A 9,939-nucleotide genomic window follows, 5' to 3' on the forward strand; every position below is an offset into this window, starting at 1 on the left:
GCGGGAGAGAAAGGTCAAGGAGACGTCCTCGAGGCATTTCGTGATCGACGCCTGCGTCTTCTCACACGACGCGGTGTCGGCCAAGGCGGCCTTGGAAGCCTTGTTGCCAGTAGGACGCCCTGCCGACGTTGCCAGCGGCGCGTCCAGATCAATGGCGTCCTTCCCCTTGGACAGCGACAGGCGCGTCAACCGCCATTTCTCGTTCCCTTTGAGCTTAGTTCCTCGCGTAAACCTCCATGGCCCTATCAAACTAGCCAAAGGAAACGGAATCATTTCATCGAACACAATGTAGGTGCTACATATTATGGAAGAAAGAGTCGTACCATTTGGGAGAGGTCGGCGCCGCTCTCAGCTCTGGTCACTAAGTCGTGATGGTATCCATGGAATGAGTTCACCGACGCCTGGATGATGTCCCATCGCGTCGATATTGCATTTTGGCTCCTCTTCATTGTCATTTTCTTGTAGTCGCTGTTGATGAGCTTGCGCTCATCGAACTCGGCCTTGATCTTCGCCCAATACTTCCCGTATTTTTGGTTGGCGCCGATGATGGAGTCATGGCTCACCGTCGCCCACGACTCGCACAGACAAAGATCCTCCAAAACCGTCCACTTGGGGCCTCGTGCGCCCGACGTCTTCTTCTTCTTTTTCATCTTCACGCCGTCCGCGTCTACCTCCACGAGATCATCGTCACCGGCACCCTCCTCGTCCTCTTCCGCGCCGCCCTCACCGCCCTCTTCGTCCTCGTCGTCCTCATCCTCCACCTCCTCCTCTTCATCGTCCTCCTCGTCCTCACTCCCGCCCTCTTCCTCAGCACCCTCCGCACCGGCGCCGTCGAATTCGAGCGGCCCCCTGCGGCCACTGAAAGGGTCGCCGTCCACACCGGGTCCTGGCTCGCGCTGCTCGTACGTCGGGGAGTAGAGGTTGTTGGGTTTGAAGCCGCCATGCGGCAGCGCATCCTGGTAGTGGGGCGACAAGTTAGGCGTCACGCACCCGGGAGTGCCGGAGGAGCCATCGTTGTAGAAGGCGGAGGACGACGGAGAGAACACTCCCGAAACGTACACCGACACGTTCGTACTATATGGACTCGCGTTGGTGGCGGCGAGACACCCAGCCATTATGTGCTGGTGCTGGCGCGCCGCCACAGCCTTCTTCTCCTGCTCCGCCGCCCTCCGTCCTTTCCGCTCCGCCGTCGATAGCTTCCGGAGCAGACAGTCTTGCTGCCATTGATCGTCGGTCCATCCTTCCGGCTTCTTCTTCGGAGCCGGCGGCTTCGCGAACGGCGCTTTCGCCCGTTTCGTCGCATTGCCCGGCGGCTTCTTGGCCGCTTTCTTGGCCATCTTTTTGGGGGCTATCGGAGGCGCCATGGAATGGGGAGAGGGTAGCGGCGGCGGGTGGACGGCGGGAGGGAGAAACAAATCGGCGGGATATGAGAAATGAATCGGCGGCGGGATATGTGTTGGGAGGCCAGAAATGCGCGGCGGGATAGGCGCGATATGGCGGGAGGGGCGGGATTTGGCGGGAATGGGAGAAGATTTTTCACTGAGCCGCTGACGCGTCGGGCCCGCGTCGGTTCGCCTCGCTTTTCGTTGTGTCCGGCGTGCCCGGAGCGTCCCCTGTGGGACGGGGACGGGCTCGGGGCGCCGGACACCGTATCGGGGCGCGCCGGACAAAAATGGGCTTTGGGGAACGCGGCTGGAACGGTTTTTTGGCCCGGCACGCGCCAAATTGCTTTGGGGGACGCTACTGGAGATGCTCTTAGGGCCTGAAAGATGACATGACGTGGTCGGAGTCCGGTCGCGTCCCGCTGCATGGCACACTGGTCGACGTTAGTGGAAAGGTTGTTGGCCTTGGTTAGCACAACAGTAAGAAAATTATCGGGACAATACTTCCTAGAGTAAAAAAATCAGTCTTGGACAATATTTTCTTTCTTATATTAGTGAAATGTATGATGGTACTACCTGGGGTAAAAAACAATTAATCTAGCATAATAATTTTCTGTCTTGCAAAAATATAGAACAATATCTAGGCAAAGTCACATGCACTGATATAATTAAATTTAAGAAAAAATGAACACAAACCGAGCACTCATGATTCTCTGTCTCAACTCACCAGCTGGAACTTAAAATTCCACGAAAGCAATACTCACTATGTAATTTGTTGTTTGAGGGTGTTGTACTCCATACCATTTTTTTGATATTGACATTTTCATTTGAGCTCATGGAGTAGTATTTTGGTTTGAACCCAAATCTGTAGCCAGTGAGTGAACATAGCACATTCAGCCCAAAACCAAGTCTGACGGGCCCATCATTTCCAGTTCCAGCGCTGCTCGTCTGCATCCCCGCCGCCGTCCCGCCCCCACCCTCGGCTCCGGCGACTGCTTCTCTTGCTACCCAGAGTCCTCCACTGTTCTTCGGTGGAGATGGAGGCGGGGAGTCCTAGTCGGAGGAAGAGGAAACTAGAGGAGGCACCGGCGGCTGCGGCGGAGAGAGGCGCTCATGGCCTAGAACCGCCGCCCAGAATGGGAGAAGGTGAAGAAGGAGGCGCCGCCGCTGCCGACCGCATCAGCGACCTCCCGGACCCCATCCTCGCCGACATCGTCTCCCTCCTCCCCACCAAGGACGGCGTCTGCACACAGATCCTTGCGTCTCGGTGGCGCCACCTCTGGCGCTCCGCCTCCCTCAACCTCGACTGCGACGGCCTCGACGGCCTCTACTACTACTTGGCCGAAGATGACGACCGCACCCTCGCTGCCCTCGCTGCCCTCATCCCTCGCCTCCTCTCCGCCCACCCGGGTCCCGGTCGCCGCTTCTGCGTCCCCGCGTGCTACCTCCGCTCCCGATCCGCTGCCGTCGACGCCTGGCTCCGCTCCCCCACCCTTGATGGCCTCCACGAGCTCGAGTTCTGCGACGTCTATGCCTGTGAGCCAACACGGCCACTGCCGCCTCTGTCGGCGCTACCGGCACCCGCCTTCCGCTTCTCAGCCACCCTACGTGTCGCCACCATCAGAGCATGCCACCTCCCTGACTCTACTGCCCAGACGCTTCACTTCCCCCAGCTTAAGAAGCTGGCTCTCGTGGATGTCGTCGTGTCCGAGACCTGGTTGCACAGCATGATTGCTGGCTGTCCTGCTCTGGAGTGTTTGCTGATTCACACCACCTCAGGCGTCCGTCGCATCCGGATCAACTCCCTTAGCCTTAGGAGCATTGGCGTGCGTGTTGGTTGTCAGCGGACGAATGAGCTCCAGCTCCAGGAACTCATCATCGAGAACGCCCCTTGCCTTGAAAGGTTGCTCTGTCTTAATCTATTGGATGGCCTACAAGTATCGGTAACCTCCGCACCTAAGTTCCAGACCATAGCCTGCGTTTCTGATAGGCGTGACTTCTCCACAAGTCTCATGATTGGCTGTGATGCAGTTATTCAGGTAGCTCTTGTGTTCCTGCTTCTTGCCTTCACGGCACTTTAGGTCTGCACCGAGCCTAATGTTGTCTTCCACACAGGGATTGCATCTCGATAGGCTGACCGTGGCGGTATGCACTGTCAAGATATTGGCTGTTGATTTGTTTATGTTTGATCTGGATACAGTTATTGCGTTGATGAGATGCTTTCCCTGCTTGGAGAAGTTGTACCTTGAGGTGATGATTATTCATTGGTACTCTAGTTCATAGTGTTTAGCTGTTCCTTTGATCTAATTTCTATTCTGACATAGTACTTTTTTTTTGTATATGTTCCTTTTTGTAGTCTGTGCCAGGAGGATACAATTTATGGCGCCGTAAACATCGGGATCTTATCAAATGTTTTGACATCCGGCTAAAAACAATAGGATTGGGATCTTATCGGGGCATCAAGTCACAAGTTGATTTCGTCACATTCTTCATACTGAATGCAAAAGTGCTTGAGTTAATGATAGTTCATGTTAGCCCCCAGGATTATTATCGGGGATTTGCTGCAGAGGAGTCTAGGAAGCTGATGTTTGAGAACAGAGCTTCTAAAGGTGCTCAGATTCACTTTACGACTGATACATGTCTCCGTGGTGTTTCAGAAATCAATGATGCTTGTGATTTGGATCTAACTGATCCCTTCATAACTAGATGTTGACATTGATTAGCCCATTAGGCATTTGTTTCCTATCTCATTTTCCGCCAATTTCCAAACTAGATTAATTCTCGTGTGTACTGCTATTTTTCTTTGGTTTGTATTATCCTGAAATCTTGTGACAAAGCAGAAACTTTTTAAGGTATTTGCGTTGTCAGTTTTCTGTTATACTATGCATCATTACTGCAACTTCTAAATGGTAGGGGCATGCAAAATCTCACTGAAAATTCGTGGCGTCCATTGTGTGCTATGCGCGAAATGAGTATGGAATTATGCCATTCATACTTGCAGGTCTTTTGGCTCATTGAAATCATCGTTATTATTCGGGAAGTCTTTCATACTATTTAAAGTTAATCTGCCTTGCAAGTTGTTATGTCTAATTATTTAGTTCTCGTTGTAGTTCCTGGTTGCAAGCTTTGGTCGGAATTACATGAGGTACATGTAGGTTATCACCGTTTGCTGCATCCTTCACACATTCCTTTGCACTGTACGTAGTGTCATACCATCATACCGTCGCTTGAAATCCTGAGGCTAAACATGTATGTGCCTTTTATTCTTCTATTGTTGGATATTATGATTGATTAATTGGAGATTCAGCTTTGTCTGCACTCTGCACGATATGTCTCTCTTTATGTAATGCCCTCTCTTGTAGCAATGCCCTAGTTCATCATATTGGTAGTATATTGTACTCCCTCCGTTCCATAATTCTTGCCGTGGTTTTAGTTCAAACTTGAATGAAAATCACGTCAAGTATTAATTATGGAACGGAGGGAGTATATGACTTAGTCTTAGTGTTTTACCACACATGCTACCTATCTGAAGTAATGCTTGAGTGGGGGTAATGTCTGCCACTATTTATCTGATATTGGCTATTTTTTTTGTTAATCGGTAATCTACATACAATTTATATTCTCTGTTCATCCTATCAGCTTATTGTTATTTACAATAATCTAGCTTATGAATAATTTATGGGTACAGTATATACGGCCCTGAGTGGCACTTGTATTATCCATGTTCTTGGCTTTATTCTTGAACATGAATGGGGGTCTTCTCAGCAGTATTTATGTATGGTGCTTGCTTCAGTTTGGTTTTATTTCATGTTTGATTTAGATTCTAGCATATCCATAATTTAGAAGGCAAGAATACTGCAGGTTCTATCAGAGAAGTTTTATTTTGTAGATATTAGTGCAAGGCAAATTCTTTGAATGTTCACTTCTAGATTTGGACCGTGCTTAACCATGTACACTAGTATTTATGTTTTGAATTAGTGTGACATATGACACAGTCGTTGTAATTGTCTAAGCTTTGCTCAGGCATCTGATTTACAAAAATCACACCTAACACACATTTTTAAGGTTATTGTTCTGTACCTAGTGATATGCTTAATCATTGACACCCAAATAAGACCGATCAGCTGTATAGGATATTATCTTTCCCTTAACAGCAGTATTGTCAATGTTCTTGGTTTTTTGCAAAGAGGTTAGCTCATCAGTATTTTGTATGTTGCTTGCTCCAGATTGGTTAATTTTATGCCATGTCTGCTATGGGTTCTAGCATCTGTGTAATCCGTGTACACACCTTTGCATTATTATCTGAACCATCATCTGTTGCCACCTGATTTTTCTAGTATGGAATTCTCAAGACTATGCATCAAATGTTACAACCTATGTATGACTCGTCCCATATGTGCTGAACCGGTTTGTTGTTAAGAGCATCTTCAGCAGGCGCGCTAAACCTCAGATTCTGCGCGTTGTAAACCGTTGCCGCGCGCCGGAGCGATTTCTCCGCCGGACGCGCCATTTTGCAGCGCGCGTTGGCGCGGTAAAATAGCACCTCCGCCGGACGCGCCATTTTGCAGTGCGCGGGCGCGGCGCAAACAAGAAACACACACAAGTATGCATCCAACAAGATCAAACAATACATAAAAATTCACATAATAAATTGTACCATCGAAATACAATACATTGTTCACAATAATACTTCACACCAAATACACACCAAATACAACACGTCCAACATACAACAATACAACATGGTTTTGATACAATACAACACATAGTTTTCAAACAAATACAACAAATATGCAACTATTGTTGTCCATTCCAATTCCACCATTCTTCCATGAGATCTTTTTGAAGCTCATCATGTGTGTCGTTGCACCGAATGGCATGGTATGAGGCAATGAATCGGGCAATCCTATGTGCGGACCTCCTCACTTGCACGGGAACCCCCATCAAGTCGTAGTGGGTATGATCCACATATTTTCCGCGATCATCCTCTATAATCATGTTGTGCATGATTACACACGCGGTCATGATATACCAAAGGCATTCTTGATCCCAAAATCTAGCCGGTCCTCTAACAATGGCAAATTGGGCTTGCAAAATCCCAAATGCTCTCTCTACATCTTTCCTAGCCGTCGCTTGTGCATTATGGAATTGGGTTTGCTTCTTACCTTTTGGTTGAATAATTGGCTTCACAAATGTTTGCCACCTTGGATATATTCCGTCGGCGAGGAAGTAGCCATAGTTGTATTTGTGGCCATTTGCTTCAAACTCCACCAATGGACCTTCCCGCATTGCAAGTCTTGTCATTAGTGGTGACCGTTGAAGAACATTGACGTCATTGCAAGATCCGGGCATTCCAAAGAAAGCATGCCATATCCAAGTCTCTTGGTCGGCCACCGCTTCAAGTACTATGGTGGCATCCTTCTTGTAGCATTTGAATTGTCCATGCCATGCCGCTGGACAATTCTTCCAACTCCAATGCATACAATCAATGGAACCAAGCATACCGGGAAATCCCCGGTTGGTGTTGATCTCCAAAAGTCTTGCCGTGTCTTCAGCATTGGGGGCTCTCAAGTATGTGGAGCCAAAGACATTGACAATTGCAACGACAAAGCGCTTCACACACAAGATAGAAGTGCTCTCTCCCATGGCCAAATGATCATCAATAAGATCCGCCGATATACCATATGCCAACATACGCAAGGCGGCGATCACCTTTTGATATGTGCTATGACCAAGTTCTCCGGCGGCTTTCCTCCTTTGCTCAAAGAAACGATCATATTTGGTGACCTCCGTTGCAATGTGCCTGAACAAATTGAGACTCATCCGGAAACGCCGCCGAAAATAGCTTTCGGGGAAAATCGGATTCTCATTGAAATACGACCACATCAACTTCTCATGCCCTTCAATCCTTTCTCTCCACAACTTCTGTCTACCGAACACCGATCCACCAAATTTTGGCCTCTTAACGGCGCGGTATGCTAATAGTATCGATATGTTCTCCTCTTCTTCTTGGTCAAACTCGTCATCCGATGAATCATATGATGAACTCTACAAACATGTGTATGAATTACTTCACTATGAACTACTGTAGCTCATTGGCGAGTAATAGAGGCCGGCCGGCGGAGGTTCATACCTTGCGAGCAAATGGGCGAGCACCATGGGCGCGCCATGTTGCTAGCAAGCTCGAGGACGACGAGGACGACATGTCTACGCCTGCGCGGAGAAGAACGCGACGCCGGCGCGAAGGGGGCCGCGGAGAAGGACCGCCGACTACAACTCGTCGCTGGCGGCCGCGCGAGCGACACAGTGCGGCGGAGCGTCTGCCGCTGCCAGGAGGAGGTGCGGGCGACGCGGATCTACGACGCGGCGGCGCGCAGAAGCGGGGGCGGCGGCGGAGTCGACCGGCGGCGGCTGGATTTCGTGCCGGCGGTAGGTAGGGAAATGAGGGCGCGGGCGCGGGGGAAGGAATTTTCCAGCCGTTGTATTTTTCGCGCTTGGACGAGCGATGCCGCGCGCTGTAGCCGACGCGCCAGATATGCCGCTCCGGATTGTGCAAAACGCCGCGCGCCCTAAAATTTTTACAGCGCCGCGCCATTTACCGCGCCTGCTGGAGCGCCACATTCTCTCCCGCGCGCGCTATATCGGCGGTTTTTTTACCGCGCGGGCCTTTTAGCGCGTCTGTTGGAGATGCTCTAACCTTGTGGAGAACTAGGAACAACTTGCGTTACTACTACTACTACTGCTGCCGGTTGCGCCAATATTTGTGGAGTTCTGATTTTGTGCATCATGCAACATTTTGATCATTTTCCCCAATCATTTTGATCATTTTTCCGGTATCTTGTTGTGAATGAACCTGGTGAAGTGTTAATAATCTTTGTGGTGATTTACTTTGTCATGTCCTTTTTGGCTGATCGAACCTTTGATGTACTAGTATCAGTTGCTTTCCCCTTAACAAATACAGTAGCCATTTTCGTTCCGAGATAACACACAGACAGCACAACCACTCAAAGCATACATACTCCGTAGATGCGCATATATATAAGTTTCCTTGGAAAACCAAAGGCAGATAGTATAAGCCAAGCCACTGGATGCATGACATACAACGAAGCACAATCGGAGAGCCTATAGTTTAGGTACGTTTCAGCTTCTTCCTCCCGCGCACAAGGTCCGTCAGCACCGAAGGGCAGCTTGTCTCCAGGTGCTTGTACCCCTCCGTCGCCAACACAGCATCAAGACCCTCAGGCGTGCTAACGATGAACTCGATGCACCTAGCCTTGAGCTGCTCGCAACTGTGCTGCTCGGCTAATGCCAATGTTGCCGCTGCAGTGTCAACGTCAATGCCACCGGCGAGCTTGCCCTCGCATATCAGCTTAAGCCTGTCCAGGCCGTACCTGTCGGCGGCCGCCAGCAGATGCTGCGCCATCACAGTCGCCGCCTCATTTTGCGGCTGATCAAAGTCCGGCGGCGTGTCCGCGTAGATGAACTGGAGCAGCTCCTTGAACACCGATGCCTCCATGTCATTGATCTGGACATGTTCAGAGACCTTCTCCACCATTTGGCCGAAGAATTCAGCCATGAACACGGGCGACCTCGCAGCGAATACGGCCTTGTGCGCCGTGAAAGACTCGCCGGCCACGAGGAATGTGACGTCCGCTCCAGCACCGCTCTGCATGAGCTCGCCGAAGTGCGCGTGCAGGTTGGAGGATGGCACGGCGGGGATCGGGGTTTCTTTGGCAGGGAACGTTTGTAGCGGTAGTACCTTGAGGACGGTGATGGTGCACTCCAGTATCAAGGCATCATCGCGGAGATAGCCGGACGCCTCTAGATCGCGTCTTGTCACCAGCGACAGCTTGGATTTACAGGTACCGCCGTAGCCTCCAGTTTTGATTGACGCACTCTTCACTGGAGATGGTTTGAGAATTCCTCTCGAGTCTACCAGCCGGCAACCGAGGCTCGCCCTGACATGCTCGTCGGAGCGGGTTTGACCGAGAAAGACAAGCTCCAGCGCAATAGATGAATCGTAATTAGGGTATATACGGGTTTCCCATTCATACCCGTCGACGGTCCATCTGGATTTGAGGGAGGTGGTGTCCATGGCGTTGGTCGCGTAATAGCCATCGATTTTGAGCAGCTGCACCAAGCGCGCAGCGTCGGTGAGACTTGCTGCGCAGGCGGTCTCCATGGCCACAAGAGTAGTAAGTGAGAAGGACGACTGCGTCACTTCCTCTTGGCTTCAGAATGACGGTGGAGTATGTTGGAAATAATCTAAACTTAGAGTTTGGGTTAATTTCCTAATGATCTTCGTGTGAGTTTTCCGAATCAATGTAGGTCAAGCTAGCTATGTGCATGGTTGTTTTAGGCCAGGTTAAGTGTCCTAGTCTGATTAGGAGTAGTACTTGGTATTGGTTTGTAACGTGAGTATAGTATAGAAAATAGGAGTCCTAGTTTGAGTAGGGAGTACTAGTTCATGTAGGACTGGTTGTCCATGTCGGTTTAGAATAGATTTATCAATACGTGTAGGTTTAGGCCAGTCTTGAGTCGGTTGATCGTCCGTGTA

At 50.0% G+C, this 9,939-nt stretch overlaps 2 protein-coding genes across 2 annotated transcripts; one reads left to right on the top strand and one right to left on the bottom strand.

Annotated features, from left to right (window-relative positions):
- Positions 1 to 2,396: 2,396 nt before the first annotated feature.
- Positions 2,397 to 4,245, top strand: LOC127304665 (F-box/FBD/LRR-repeat protein At1g13570-like). The gene is made up of 3 exons (XM_051335283.2): positions 2,397 to 3,421; positions 3,498 to 3,632; positions 3,739 to 4,245. Exons 1-3 carry the CDS (start codon positions 2,420 to 2,422, stop codon positions 4,093 to 4,095), a joined length of 1,494 nt encoding a protein of 497 aa, XP_051191243.1. The 5' UTR covers positions 2,397 to 2,419; the 3' UTR covers positions 4,096 to 4,245.
- A 4,266-nt stretch (positions 4,246 to 8,511) lies between these two features.
- Positions 8,512 to 9,564, bottom strand: LOC127303374 (BTB/POZ and MATH domain-containing protein 1-like). Its single transcript, XM_051334115.1, has one exon. The coding sequence runs from the start codon at positions 9,562 to 9,564 to the stop codon at positions 8,512 to 8,514; it is 1,053 nt and encodes a 350-aa protein (XP_051190075.1).
- Positions 9,565 to 9,939: the final 375 nt, after the last annotated feature.

The sequence above is a fragment of the Lolium perenne genome, chromosome 5 (assembly GCF_019359855.2).
Source record: "Lolium perenne isolate Kyuss_39 chromosome 5, Kyuss_2.0, whole genome shotgun sequence".
Lineage (NCBI taxonomy): Eukaryota > Viridiplantae > Streptophyta > Magnoliopsida > Poales > Poaceae > Lolium > Lolium perenne.